Raw genomic sequence first — 15,834 nt, forward strand, 5'->3', positions numbered from 1 at the left:
CACACACACACACAGACAACACACGAAGGGTTGTGAATGGCCTAGAACCACCTGCATCTGCATGTCTATCCATATACACATACACAGAAGAAAGTTTTGAATGGCCTGAATCCATCTACATTTCCGTGAGTACACTGGACATAACACGTAACCATGTTTTCATCTTTGTCTCAGCAATTTTGTACAGTGTTGGAGAATTCTCAGGAAAGGGAATGAAGGAGATAGAGTCAAAAGTCCAGAAATATGGAACTTGCCACGAGGCAGCTCAGCAAAAGCAACAACTGACGGATGAGTCTCTGCTGAAGGAGAATCTCCGCCTAAGTTGAGAGGCACAGAGTTTTCCAGCCAGAAGGCAGAACCAGGAGAAAAGATGAAGTTAAAGAAAGAAAGTATGAAGGGAAAACAAGAGACAGGCACAGAGGATGAGTCCAAGTGCTAACAACAGCTTGTAATGTGCAGTGCATAATGAAGTGAGCTTCCAACTCCGGGAATCTTTACAACTTAAGTTATCAAAGTACAGAAGTTCACAAAAAATTTAAAGATTATTAGAGTCTTGAAACCAAGAGACTACTATTTTGATTACAAAGATCCTAGCAAGAAAATAATTTCAAAATGACCTTGGAATGTGAGGGCAATCTAGCCATAACATCTGTCATCCCACTGATTACCACAGTTGATTTTAGGTGGGTGTCCCCTTTCTCCCTCATCATGCCATGTACATCCCTCCTGAAGCGACACTCAGTCTTAGCGAACAACTTACCCAAATATGTCCAAACAAAATGATCCAGGATTTGCACATGGCCTGCAGACAAGCTCCCATATACTTGAAGTCACCTCTAAATTAATTATACCCAGTGTAATAGAAATAGTATCTAAATAGTTGTTATGCGGTATTGTGGAATATTCTTATATACTGTGTGAATATATGTCATTGCGATTGGGTTAATAAAGAAGCTGATTGGCCTATAGCTAGACAGGATAAGGTTAGGCAGGAAGAAGGGGAGGAGTCTCTGGGTGGCAAGGAGACACAGAGAGAAGGAAGACGAACATGCCATGCTGAAAGAAGGTACTGCCACGTGGCAGAGGGTAGATAAGAAATGCGGGTTAGTTTAAGTTGTAAGGGCTAATTAGGAACAAGTCTAAGCTACCAGCCAAGCATTTATAATTAATAATAAGTCTCTGTGTGGATATTTGGGTGCTGGCTGGTGGTCCTGATGAAAAACTCCACCTATACCATATTGTTTGGGGAATAATGACAGGAAAAAAGTCTGTACATTTCCAGTACAGATGCCATTTAAAAATAATTATTTTCAATCTATGGTTAGATGGGGAACCTATGGCCATAGAGAGAAGGTTAGTATAAAAATATGTACACAGATCTTTATACATATAGTCTAACTCTGGATTTTTAATAAATGTATACATACATATAGTTTTAAAACAATTCTGTATGCTCAATATAAGCAGCTTTAACTGGTGGGTGTAAAGTCACTCTGCTATACATGGCCTCCGGGGCTCCACCTTCTTCATAGAAAACAAGACAACAGAACTACAAAGTACATGCCAAGCACTAGGTGCTGAGTGAGGAGGATACAGGAAGGGCAGCCTGGCTCCACCCTGCCGTGTACAAAGGGACATGACAGTTAAGCTTGGACCAGAAAAGGCACTGTTTCTCTGACGCCAAAGAGGCTTACAAAAGCTTTTCTTCAAACCGAGATGACCAGGCCAGGACCTGGAACAAGCTGCGTTCCTGAGCAAGGGTACAGCAGTTGTTGGCTTCGGAAACCACACCCATCTAGGAGTCATCGATGGAGGATGACAATCCTTTTCCTTGTAGAGACACCCTCACCACACATGCCTGCCTTGTGCTTCCTATGAACTACAACAGGAAAAGGCTAGAAAGAATGCTGACCGTGTGACCACAGCATGGCTGCCTCTGTGGCTGTGATGAATGACTATGACTATACCTGTAAGTTCATAAGCTGTGAGGTTGACTTTCCTTGGAGGCACAAGGCCTGAGCAATAAACGCGTGTAGATCTTCCAGGGAAAGAGTGTCCACCTGAAAAGCACAGAAAAGGGCCACTGTGAGCCTACTGGAAGTGATCAACACTTTTTATAAATGTACAACACACATATGCACACAGACACAGAGAGAGGTACACACACAGGAAAACATACATGTGCACATATACATGCACAGTGAATGAACAGTGACATGTGTGGCTGTGCAGATACTCTCAGCAGCCGCAACCCTAGGCCACAAAGCTCTTAACAGGGTGATGGGGCAATCCCTTCTGCATACGGTGTCGAAAACAGATGACCCAGAGGCTGAGGTGAGGTGGCCAGGACTGGAGGAACATCCCACTACAACAATCCTGGGTGTAACCTTTATCCTTGGATCCCAACAACATAAATAAAGGTCCCAAAGTACGAGACCCTCCCATTCTCTGGAATCAAAAAGTGTGGGAGAAAACCAAAGGAAGACAGAGAAATGAGGGAAACACAGAGAGGGATTAACTTGGATGAGGAGACCCAAGGACAGGGTAGCTCTCCACTCAACCTCACATACTCCTGAGGCTGACACTGTCTGCACCGAGCCACTGTGATAGTAAATCTTCAAGCCAACACTACTGAACTTTGTATCACCATGGAAACACACTCTAGGTGTGTCTATGAGGGTGCTTCTAGGAAGGCTTCACTTGGAGAAAGACCCATGCTGAATGTGGGTGGCACCATCCCATGGGTGGAGGTCCTGGACCGATAAAACAATGAGCTGAGTCTCAGCATTTGTTTTTCTTTGCTTCCTGACTGTGAAAGCAATGTGCCTTCCCCACCACAATGAACTGTACCTCCTCAAATTGTACCAAAATAAACCTTTTCTCTCTCAGCTCTCTAGGGCTGTAATGAAACAGCATGACCAGAGCAGCTTGGAGGGGGTGTATTTTGCTTAAACTTCCAAATCATAGTGCATCATCAAAGGAAGTCAGAGCACCTGGCAGCAGGAACTGAAGCAGAAGCCATGACGGGAGCTGCTTGCTTACTAGCCTGTTTCCATGGCTTGCTCTACCTGCTTTCATAAAGCACACAAGACAGTCAACCCAGGGAAGGCATCACCAACGGTGAGCTGGACCCTGCCACAATCATCAATCAAGAAAAGGCTCCATAGGCTTGCCCACAGGCCAATTTGGTGGGGGCATTTTCTCAATCGAGATTTCCTCTTCCAAAGAGACTCTAGCTTGTGTCAAATTGACATAAAAGTAGCCAGCACAATATCGACATTTGTCATCAAGTAGAATCAACATGTTAACTACTTATGAAGTAACTCTACTCTTACACAGAGCTCTTTTTCAGAGGAAGGAGTAACTGTGGCAGCAAAAACTATGGGGAAAGAAACAGAACAATGACAATTCCATCACAGAAATTTAACCAAGAGCACCTGGGAAAGAAAATGCTTGTGTATCTCCTTCAGATAAAATGGTCCCCACAACCAGAAAGAGCACTGGCTTTCTGACACCCTAACCTTGAAACTCTTGGAAAGACACTGTACAGCACTTGACCCAGGCACGTGCTACCACTCAAGTGAAGGCACAGGTAACAGATCTGGAAATGCTGACCTGTCACCACCCTCTTCCATGTTTATTCCAAAAGAGGCATCACCATTATATGAGTGAAACAAAATCTGCAAATGTAGGATCTGTGACAAAGCCAAGCACAAATACAGATTTTAAAATCTGTAAATTGCCATTTCTGCTTAGACTGAAGACTTAGTATTTAATTCTACCCACAATTAGTCATGTTTGGAGGCTGTTCTTAAAACACCAGCCTAGTGGACAGCTATGTGTCTTTTTTCACAGGTAACTAAGCATGATTGTTAATTTGATGGGGTTTAGAATTCACTGTGAAAACAAGCCTCTGGCATGCCTGTGAGGGAGTTTTTAGACTGGTTAACTGAATGGGAAGATCCCCAGTTGTGGGTGGAGATCCCAGGCTGAATGAAAAAGGGAAAGCTGGGCACCAGCATTTATCATTATGCTGCACGAACAGGACCGACTGCCTTGTGCTCCTGCCACCGTGATCTCCATCAGGATAGATGGTCCCCCTAAACTGTGAGTCAAAACAACTCCTCTTTCCTTAAGTCACTTTGGCCAGGAATTTTAGTGTAGTAAGAACCAAAGCTATAAATGCATTTCCAAGATTCCTTCAAATCAGACTTAAGTCTTATTAAGTGTGTTAGACCAAATCAAACTAGTTTCAATTCAGTTTTCATACAATGAATGATATGTAATTTTACTTCATGTTGCACAGCAAAAGTGCTAATTTAGGAGAACTGGCTCAGTAGTTAAGGGCACTTCTTGCTTTGCAAAGGACCAGGGTTCTGCTCCCAGCATCCACATGGTTGTTCACAACTACCCGTATCTCCAGTTCCAGGGAATACAATGGGCACTTCTGACCTCCATGGGCACCAGGCACACAGGTGGTACACATGCATACATGGAATGGGTGGAGCAAAACACTCATACACATACAATGAAAACCTAACCTAAGCTCACCTACATAAGACCATGATATTTTATAATTTATCCTTCTAGGTTTACCACAGTATTCTGAGAAGACAGTCAATCCTATGAACAAATAGACACCACCACTGACTTGTTGATACATGAACTCTTTGTTGTGAGAAGTCCTGACTTAACATCTCTAGGAGCATATTGAAGAACTAATTGTGTTCTGTGGAAAGAGGTCATGGGAACTGGCCCACGGAAACACAGCACTCAGGAAGATGAGACCAGGAACGTGTGGCAGTTACAGCATCTTTGTATGTTTATTATATGTAAGAACTGTGAGCACAGCGTTTACCTGGACAAAGAGGTAGATTAGGAGGCAGCACAGTGCTCTCAACGGACTCTCAACGGCCTGTAGCTCTTCTCTTGAGGAGGAGAGGTTGAAGCAGGCCAGCAATGTGTCCAGGCGCCGGGCCTGTGCTGCTGGCTCTTGACTCAACCACAAAACTTCCAAACTAGGTGTTCCCCCTTAAAAAAAGAAATTCATATAGCATGATCACAATAGACTTTTGGAAGTACAATGAGGAATGATTCACCTCTCCTCTATTGGATTTACTTGGGGCATTAAGGCTTAGGAGAACCAGAGGGCAAAAGTGAGTACAGCTTCCTGGTTTCAAGAAAACAAACCCACAGGGGAGCACATGCCCCACTGACCTATCCTTTTCAATAACTAGGTTTGTAGGGAAAATGGGGCTTTCACGTATATTCATGCTGTGCACCCTACAGTTAGGAATGCTTTTCAGAAAAGACAACCTTCCATTCAAGGATCTAGTAACAGGATGGCATGTGAGGAAATGCTGTCTGTCCACCCCTTCAGCCGGCTCTGACTCCTCCAAATGGGTGGTTTTCAAACTTTTATGTACAAAAGAATCAGTTGCAGAGACTTCGTGATGCATTTTCTGGGATACACACAAACCTGCTGATCCGAGAGGTGTATGTGCCGGTGACTGTGCATCTGAACAACCGACAGCATGGCATCTATGGCCACAAACCACCAAACAAACGTTCCTAAAAGGTAATTTTTAGTGTTCCATTTCTTTATTATGCAGGTACATAGAAACAATTGCATGCACAAGAGAGAGAGAGAGAGAGAGAGAGAGAGAGAGAGAGAGAGGTCTTTACTTGTTAACTTGACAAGGACACGCTGCCATGAATACTGGTGACAAACAGTGGCAACCCTACACAAACATGAAGGTGCTGGTCTAAGAACGACGATGGCAGCACCTCTCCGGGCAGCTGGGGCTCTCTGCTGGACACTGATTGAAAGCCCATGCCAAAAGCCCAGGCAACTAGGGTGGGATGTCTCACACGACCACCATGAAAAAAAGCGGCTAACCAAATGGTATCAGAAGCCAGTGACTCAAAGGAAATTCTTGTTCCTCCTTTGTTTCAAACACTGTCGTTCACTCTTCCCAGTAGTGAATTTCCCACCGTCAGGAGCAAAACAGTGCAGCAAGTCACCTGCAGTCCTGAAAAGGCTAAAGTGTTTAAAATAACAACCAAAAAAATGCTTTTGGTAAATGAAACACTTTACCAAAAGCATTTTTTTGGTTGTTATTTTAGGAAGAACAACATTTTCTTTGAGAGAAAGAAATGTAATTGTCATCTAAGAGACTGGTACTTAAGCGATCACACTCCAAGGTCACAAAGGATGTCTGAGAATCTGATGGAAACGATTCCCAATCTTTATGATGGTCTGCCTCAGAACTAATAAGTTTTGTTTAAATGGTTGAAAGGAGATAAAAAGAAACGGCTCTTTCCTAGCACAAGTGACTATAAAGTCCCAATGTCAATTCAAAGTTGGTCAAGTTTCACTGGAAAGGTGCTGGGCTCACTTGTGCACACACTATCTGGGATTTCTTCCAGTTTGATGACAGGTTACAAGTAACAGAAAGTCACAGGGCCCACAAAGCCTACCACGTTTACGACGAGACACCAGAAACAAAAGGCTTATTAACCTCTGATATAAAGGAAATAATGAATTCCTTTTTTCTTTTTTTTTGGTTTTTCGAGACAGGGTTTCTCTGTGTAGCTTTGCGCCTGTCCTGGAACTCATTCTGTAGTCCAGGCTGGCCTCGAACTCACAGAGATCCGCCTGGCTCTGCCTCCCGAGTGCTGGGATTAAAGGCGTGTGCCACCAACGCCCAGCGAAATAATGAATTTCTACCATTATATTTATTTCAAATGTTAAAGTATTCAGAGATTTTTTTTTACTATAAAAGCCAAATGTTGCAAATTTTTTTAAAAAATAAAAAAAGTAAGTAACCTGCACTTTCCCCACCCAGACATTATAATATTTTAGAACACAGGGGTAGAATGTATAAAGACTGTGACCAGTCCCACCAGAGCACCAACCAGAGTGAGGACTGAAGTGTTCACCTGCTGTTCAGGACAGTACAGATTTCTTTACAAAAATGATGTCTGGATATATAAAAGTTTAACATTAAAAAATTGGAGATTTGTGAAATATACCCAGAATCATAGTCACTGAAGTGATGAATGAGGGACTCCCTGACTGAACAAGTAGTGACATTATTCACTCATGGCCCTCATTTGTTCAGGGACTCAAGTCCAAGAGATAGCTTTAGATACTGAGTTGAAAATTTTAAGCATCTGTCCAACAAAAGACAGTGTCCTGGGGGCACTCCGTGTGTGAGAGTTCTGACCTAGCATCTATGAGGGCCTATGTCTGATCCCCAACTACCAAAGAAAATCAAAACAAGTCAACTATTATTTTTTTCATTTCTTGTCCCAGAAGTTTCTGATCGCTCCCATGTACTGATGTCTATAATCATGGGTACCCTGTCAGCTTATATGGAGATCCATATAAATGGTGGCCAACTACTGCCTTGGAAGAACCTGCAGTAAAGAGATTATGCATCAAGTGCAGTGGCACACGCCTTTAATCTCAGCACTCGGGAGGCAGAGTAAGGTATATCTCTGTGAGTTCGAGGCCAGCCTGGTCTACAGAGCAAGTTCCAAGACAGCCAGGGCTATATAGAGAGATCCTGTCTCAAGAAAGAAAAAAGATCATGCAAGCAAACAGAAATTTAAGAATGCAAAGACTAGGGGTGGTATTTAGCTTTCTGGCAGACAGATGCTTAGCATGCAGAAGCCCCTGGGTTTAAATCCCAGCTCTGCAAAAGAAATGTAAAGATTTTACCACAAAATCACTGAAGGTCAAATGGAAAAACCAGAGCACTGAGGAAGGGTTCTCAAGAGGCTTTCATGAAGGAGGGGCAGGCACATGTGTTCTGAGTGCTGTTGGAAGAATGCTTCTGGAATTGCAAGCAGGCAGCAATGAGCACATGCCAAGATCCTCTTCCTTTCCCCCCATCCAAGTAAATCTCAAATGCAGCACAGCTGAGAGCCACTGGCACAGACAGTGAGGTTTTACTTGGTGCTTCCTCTGCTCACACACAAAAGTCCAATATCACATGAGCTACGTGGCAGGGCAGCCAGAAGAACAAGAGTGATTTTAGCTCAGTTTCAGAGGAGTCACTGCACCACAGTGATGGCAGCAGGAGCCACAGCTACTCACATTGCCACCCACAAACTGTAGACACGGGCTGTAATCCGAAGCAGGTAAGGCTCACTATGAGTGACCCACTGCTCCAGGCAGACCCTACTTCCTAACGCAGCCACAGCCTTTACCACAGCACCACTATCCAAGGACCAACTGTTGGAAATAGGAGCCTGTGGGGAATTTTGGATTAAGTCATAACAAATATAAAAACATGTAATTTGTGGAGAATGAGAAGACAGTCTTCCATGTGGCACCTGCTTCTGAATAACAAGGCACAACTGTGGGGACTCAAGCCCCAATGGGGGACAAGATAGGCCAGTGTCATCTTTCAGGAGCTCACAGCCTGGGGAGCAGTAGGAACTAACCACACAACAGAAATTAGGTGTGAGATACGACTGAAGAAAGGAATTAGCTAGTGTGAAGAGACATTCAGAGATGGGAAATGTCTCAGGCCTTTAAGATGGAGCCTTGGAAATAAAATGGAGGTGACCACAAGGGAAGTTGTAATCACATTTGTGAAAGAGGACTCCGGCTGTAATGGGAACTGACTGGAAACATCAAAAGGAAAAGGGGGGGGGGGCAGGCCAATCCTAAGAGAAGCTGAGGTGGTATTCCCTGCATTAGAAAACAGAGGCATCCATTGCAAAGTGTGGATCTGCAGTGGGGCCTCACAGGGACCAGTACAGAGCCCATGTAGGCAGTGATGCATATGAATGTGACTGCTTCTTTGGATCCTGGTCTTCAAATGCTGTGGACACCCTGGTGACCCATCAGCAATGAGTAAAAACGAATGTGGAACTGGCAGGCTCCACTCTCTCCTCCCAGCCCAGTGTCTTTTTGGAAGAGTAGCAATCACAGCATGACCTGGTAACTCAGAGGGACGGTCCTGGGCCCATCCTACTGTACCCAAATAGAAAATCTCGGGAGTCAGCTAGCAATTGTGTTTTTGCATTCAAGCCAGGAGATTCTGATACTTACAAAGTCCCTATATAACCCAGCATCCTTTACATCCTTTACCATTTACAGGCTAAGGTATATTTACCAGTAATGAGAAACTGGCTCTTGAGAAGCCTGGAAATTAAGAGATTACAGAGAGCCACCAGAGTGAAAAACCATACCTCAAATCTCTCTTTCAAAATAAAAAAAATGTATGTATGTGTGTGTGTGTGTGTGTGTGTGTGTGCTTGTGTGATGTGCATGGAGGAGCTCATCAGATTTCCTGGAACTAAAGTTATAGACTGCTGTGAGCTGCCATGTAGGTGCTAGGAGCCAAAGCCAGGTCCTCTGCAAGAGTGCTCTTAACTGTCAGGCCATCTCTCCAGTACCTCAAAATCAGTCAGTCAGTCAATCTCTCTCTGTCTCTCTTTCTCACTCTCTCTCTCTCTCTCTCTGTGTCTCTCTCTCTCTCCCTCTCTCCCTCCTCTTCTCCCCCTACTCAGCAATCTTTTGTTATATTTATGTTCAACAGAAAACTCAGCAGTGTACATTTAACATGGTTTGGTGGAGAGTTCTTTGGCCTATGTCTTTTCCAGCTTGGCAATGGAAAGACAGATTCCTGGACCTAGGATGTTGCCTCTCAGCTGATCTTATTAGATGTGTCATTGTAATCAGTCCTGATAGCTTCCACTAGCATAGCCAGAGTTACTTTGCCTTCAGAGTTAACTTGTGTGAAGGCAATGATGGTGCATGTCTTCCTGTGACCAGTGCCCCAGTCTGGCTTCCTCCTTGATGATCCAGTAGGGGAAACCATCTTGCAACACAGGAGACCACCAACTCAATGGGGTCTACATCATGGGTGATCACTGCCGGCTGAGGCTTCCTGTTCCCCACCAAGGAATGGTGGTACTGACCTCTACTCAAAGGACAGGTGGTCTCTCAGTGGGGTTGTCCCCTTAGCCAACAGCTTTCTTTTCAGCATGAGCCAATCAACTCTTCTGCTTTTTTTTTTTTTTTTTTTTTTTTTTGCTAAGTCTTTGGTCTGTATTGTGGGCAAGCTTAGGACCTGGTGAACTGGTTAATTGCAGGAGGTACTTTCAGCCACTTGTAGCCCTTTGTTGCTGCAGCTGAATGGATTGGGGTGAGCTCTCTTTGGGGCTAGACGTCTTATCTAAGGCCAAAGTTTTTGGGCCTTTTTCAAACAGGATTCACCATCCTTTTGGCCTCTTGCTTCTTTGCAGCAGAGGCTGCTGGGGCCTCCTTCTTCCCCTCACAATGCCTTAATGTCAGAGAAATTCATTTCCAAATGAAATCAATAATTTGTGCCATGTCCATGGAATGTAGGAGAAAGCATCTCTGTGGCATTCTGGAGAAGCTGTGGTCTTCTATGACACACTGCACACACCAAGACTTTGTCTCCAAGCATCATAAATGAACATTTCAGAACATGTGACCCTCTGATGCATCTACACAAAGGCTTTTGTTACAGGCCTTTTCTCTTCCTTCTCCCATAGGTCTCCAATATTATCTTTACCAGTGCTGGGTAGGGTATGTTTTGAAGGATGCCTGGATTAATTCTTTTTAATAGTAAGCTCTAAGAAAAATGACTAACTGGTTGCTGAGACTGCCTAAAAAGAAATTTTTTTTTAGTTAAATAACTATACTGTATAAAAAGTATGTTTTTAAAAAATTGCCATAATATATATATATATATATATATATATATATATATATATATATATATATTTTTTTTTTTTTTTTTGTTAGGTAATATTATTTTCCTTCTTGGATCTCTGAGGGAGTTGAAGATTAGTTAGTTATAGTTGAAGACTAGTTAGGATAGAAAGTGAATTAGGTACATTTTGGACTTACCAAAATAGGATAGATAATGGAATTATTTCCTCTGAATTTGTCAAATACAAATGGACTAGACATTATTTAGGTATTTATTACTTGTATACATTGTATATAGTTATTGTACTTTTGTATATAGTTTTTCTTATGTTAGTTATAATCTTTTTCCTTTTTTCTTTTTATTAAAATAGAAAAGGGGAAATATGGTGGTATTTTATTTGTAGTGAAATGTGATTTTAATTTTATGTTAATAAATAAAGTTGCCCGGGGGTCAGAGCTATTAGAGTCATAGCAAAAGCTGGGCGGTGGTGGTGTACGCCTTTAATCCCAGCACTTGGTAGGCAGAGCTAGGTAGATCTCTGTGTGTTCAAGGATACAGCCAACAGACAGTGACGAGGCAGTCATGTGGTTGGTTTTTACAACCAATGAGAAGGTAGAACAGAAAGTCTCTATAAAGATAAACACGCAGGAAGTAGGTCTTTCTTGGCTGAAGTGGCTAGCTGCAGCAGATGGGTAAGGCTCTTAGCTCTGATCTCTTGGCTTTCTTCTTTGCATTGGTTCTGTTTCTTATTTTAATAAGACGGTTGGTTACATCTACACCCAACAAAAAGTATGTTTAACAGAATTATAACATGATTAGCTCAGGAGATCAGCTAGCATAGGAAAGAACTATATACATACACTCTCAACCACAATTCAACATGCATGTGCAGGCACAACCACAAATACACACACATGCATGCATAAACATGCACACACACACACACTTTTGTAACATGAATTGCTAAATGGTTTTATTAATAAAAAAAAACCCAGAGCCAGATATTGGGGTGAAAGCTGAAAAATCAGAGAGCAAGCCAGCCACGTCTTACCACTAGGAAATCCTCAGCCCAAGAGAGCTACTTCCTATATACTCACGCCTATATACCTTTCTGTGCCCTGCCGTCTTACTTCCTCTCTCCACCCAGCTACATCATTTCCTCTTTCTGCACAGCTCTATCACTTCCTGTCTGTCTGTACAGACCTCCAGACCTCTATGGTTAACTAGTACTGGGACTAAAAGCGTGTGCCACCATGCCTGGCTCTGTTCCCAGTGTGGCCTTGAACTCACATAGATCTGGATGAATTTCTGTCGCCCGAATGCTAGGATTAAGGCATGTGCTACCACTGCCTGGCTTCTATGTTTAATATAGTGGCTGGCTTTGCCCTCTGATCCCCAGGCAAGCTTTATTTGTTAGAGCACAGTTAAATATATATATTTGGTTTTTTGAGACAGGGTTTCTCTGTGTAGCTTTGCTTCTTTCCTGGAACTCACTCTGTAGCCCAGGTTGGCCTCGAACTCACAGAGATCCTCCTGCCTCTGCCTCCCGAGTGCTGGGATTAAAGGCATGCATCACCACTGCCCGGCCCATAATTTTTTTTATTTTAGACAAAAAAAGGGGAAATGTGGTGATATTTTATTTGTGCTCTAACACACTTTCATTCACATGCACTCAGACTCATATTGATACACACAAGCAGATACACTATCAGATATACATTCTCTCTCAATTCACACATTCACACACATAGTCTCATCTAGAGTCTGGGCTAAAACAAATCATTGAGGAGCGGATGGAACCCCTACATTTCATGCACAAGGAAAGGGGAGCTGAGGTATTTACAGCTAGAATCCAGAGGCCAGAATGTGCACTCTTGTCTCCAGACCACAGTGAGTGAACATAAGCTTCAAAACCTAATTGCAGCCGGGCGGTGGTGGCGCACGCCTTTAATCCCAACACTCGGGAGGCAGAGCCAGGCGGATCTCTGTGAGTTCGAGGCCAGCCTGGGCTACCAAGTGAGTTCCAGGAAAGGCGCAAAGCTACACAGAGAAACCCTGTCTCGAAAAACCAAAAAAAAAAAAAAAAAAAACCTAATTGCAAATGTGGTAAAGGTCTATGTGAACAGGTAGGATAGTCTAGGCTTTAGGGAGGATGGAGTCCCCAAAGCCAAGCAAGGGGAGGCCACTTCTGAAAACTGCAAGACACATTTGGGGGACTACAGTGGGGTTCCCCAAATAAGTATAAGTAATACCAAGTTTGTGTTTTCACAGCTATAAACATAAATGAATGAATAAGATACGACGGATAAACATATAAAAATGTGAAGTCAGTACCTGCATGTACTCTTCATATGGAAATAAGCAAATTAAATGCTAGGGATTTTTATTTATCTTAAAGGGGTTTCTCGTTATCTATTTCTAAAGTGAGAAATACAACTAAAATAAAACAAACAAACAAACAAAAACTTCCAACATATATAGAACTGTCTGGCTTGTGTCCACTCAGGATAAGAAATGTGAAGCTATCAGTTAAAGAAAAACCCCGAATGCTCATATCCAAGTGAATCTTATCTGGATATATTTCAATTGGCTATTTCTCATAATAAAAAAATTCTTCATATATAAATGAAGCAGATTGCATTAGAATACTAAATTCTGTCCACACATGGCTAAGCTATCTGCTTTCATGTTTGCTGCTACCCTATTTCTATCTAGTGCATTCAAAATAGCCACCGTGGTTCCTAAAAGGTGTGTGGTGTAGACTGCAACTGCTACCCTGTAATACGTATTCGTGACAGTCACTTGACAGTGCCACACTGTTTCTATAGGTGGTCCACAAAGCTGCATCAACAGATGACTTCCCACTCAGCTGCACATGTTCAGGACACAGAAATCGTTCCTCACCTATGTATATTGTCAGGATAGGAGGAGCTAAAACAAGAAAGCAGGAACAGAATGGGTCAGATACAGTAGTACCCTTTTTCACGAAATGTAAGGCTTTACCTTCATTATTCTGTAAGAGTCTTCTAAGATATTCTGTTGTAAGCCTGTGGTAAGTCAGATGCCCTTATGTTGTCAGAAAACACTGTTTACTTACATGCTGAACAACACTTAACAGTTATTCAAGAGAACCAACCAAGCAATCAGTGCATTCAGTCAGCTTCCCTGGGATTCTGCAGTAAAGATTTACTCATAATGACTCAAAAAAAAAAAAACACTGGGAAGAAATCACCTATTTTCATCCAAAGGACGTCTAGTTCTGCAGACAGGACACGAGACCATAAATGAGGTGGGGATGAAGGAATACATGCACTTCTCAAGCCAGAGAGCAAAACTAAATCCCTTCCTGTGTTATAAAACACCATCTTTCACAATGCATTGCCAAGTGGAATATTGTGCACACACATGTAAGCACGTCAACACGGGAACATGGCGGGGGTGGGGTGGGGTGGGTGGGTGGGGGGATATGACTATCAATGAGCTTTCTGAATACAGCCGTCCAGTACCTTTGACCACTTGAGCTGCTAACATAACAAAATGCCACACACTGGGCAGGTCATAGCAGCAGAGCCTTTCCTCAAGACTCTGGAGGCTGGAAGTCTTAGACCAGGGACTTGTGTCTAGTGAGGGCCTATTTCCTGGTGCACAGATACTGTGTCCTCATGGGGGAAAGAGCAGGACAATTTCCTCTGGTGTCCTTTTATAAGGGCACAGCTCCCACCTAACTGTCAACCACTTCCCAAAGGTCCCTTGGCTGTCAAAAACCATCCTATTCCTGACTCTGCTTCCAATACATAAGTTTGGAGGACATATTTAGAACAAGGCAAGCAGGAGCACGTCTTCTTTTACTGTTTCCTTGTTGACCAACTTTTAACTCCTTCCCCTTCTTCCCCCCTCCCCCCCTTTTCTGAACTACCTCCCGCTTTTTTTTTTTTTTTTTTCCTTTTTGAGATATTGCCTCACTGTGCAGCCCAAGCTGGCCTTGAATCGGACCCTTCCTCTTCTCGAGTACTGAGGCTAAGACGGGCATGCGCCAGTACATCCAACTCTCCTTCCTAATTTTTAAGGAAGCTCTTTTTATTTTTTTTCTGCAATCCTCTATCCCCCTGTACTTTGTTGAAAATATTGGTTTCTTTTTTATTCTACTTGTCAAATAAGCAAACATCACTGTTAGAGGAAAAGGCCTTGACGAACTATAGAAATGATCCCTGGAATTATAGTCTCGGGAAAGGCCTTTAAAAAGAGAAAGAACAGAGAAGGCTCACTGAAAAGTGAAGCATTATGAGGCAGCCAGTGACAGCTACCTTTAAAGAAAAGAAAAACTAACATCTGAGATGGGGACAAGGCTGAAGCAAAACCCTTCTAAGTCTCCCCTGATACCAGAGAGGAGGATGACTGACAGGGTCTCCCTGTCTGTGTCACATGCTTTGAGAGTGAGAATGCCTTCAAAGGCACATCCCAGGTACCCACCTCCCAACTAGGCCCACCTCCTAAGTTCCCAATAATACCATCAAGTTATGACTCCATCAATGGACGGAGCCATTGATTAGGTCAGCGCCTTCAAGATCCAGTCACAAAAAGCCTACCAGGTGGCTGGAGAGAGGGCTAAGTAGGTAAAATACCCACATAAGCATGAGGCCCTGACTTCAATCCTCCAGAATCCACACACACAAAACAGCCAAGTGCAATGCTATGCATCTGCAATACCAGAGCTGGCAGGTATAAACAGGCCGTCTCTGTGGCTCACTGGTCAGCAAGTCTAGTCAAACCAAGGAGTTCCAAGTTCAGTGAGAGACTATCTTTAAAAAATAGAATCAAAATGGACTGAAGAAGATTCTCAGTGCTGACCTCTATCCACACCCCTCCTAGACCCTTCCCACTCCTCACCCCCACAAAGCCTATCAGTTACCAACTCCATCACTGGAGTCTTTCAGGGGATAGGAATTAAAACTAGTATCAGTTAACATGTAATTCTGCAACACAGACATTCATATAGTGTGTTCTTTCTTGAGCTGACACCTTAAGACGGATAGCTTAAGACTGTACTGTTGTGGAATAGAATATTTGTTTAATTATGTAAAGATGTGTTATGTGTTGCATTTGTTTGACTATGTAAAGATGTGTTGGTGTTTCA

The 15,834-nt window shown here is 43.0% G+C and overlaps 1 protein-coding gene across 5 annotated transcripts in view; it reads right to left on the minus strand.

Annotated features, from left to right (window-relative positions):
- Fam120b (family with sequence similarity 120B) overlaps positions 1 to 15,834 on the minus strand; it is a 77,543-nt gene that overhangs the window by 26,022 nt on the left and 35,687 nt on the right. For all 5 annotated transcript variants that reach the window (XM_052750711.1, XM_052750710.1, XM_052750709.1 and 2 more), the window contains 2 exons: positions 4,859 to 5,031; positions 1,968 to 2,060 (listed from right to left, as the gene is read on the minus strand). In XM_052750711.1, coding sequence (XP_052606671.1) covers positions 1,968 to 2,060; positions 4,859 to 5,031 — 266 coding nt within the window. The remainder of the gene's footprint in view (positions 1 to 1,967; positions 2,061 to 4,858; positions 5,032 to 15,834) is intronic.

Source organism: Peromyscus californicus, unplaced genomic scaffold (genome assembly GCF_007827085.1).
Source record: "Peromyscus californicus insignis strain IS unplaced genomic scaffold, ASM782708v3 Scaffold_22__1_contigs__length_63687245, whole genome shotgun sequence".
Taxonomy (NCBI): Eukaryota; Metazoa; Chordata; class Mammalia; order Rodentia; family Cricetidae; genus Peromyscus; species Peromyscus californicus.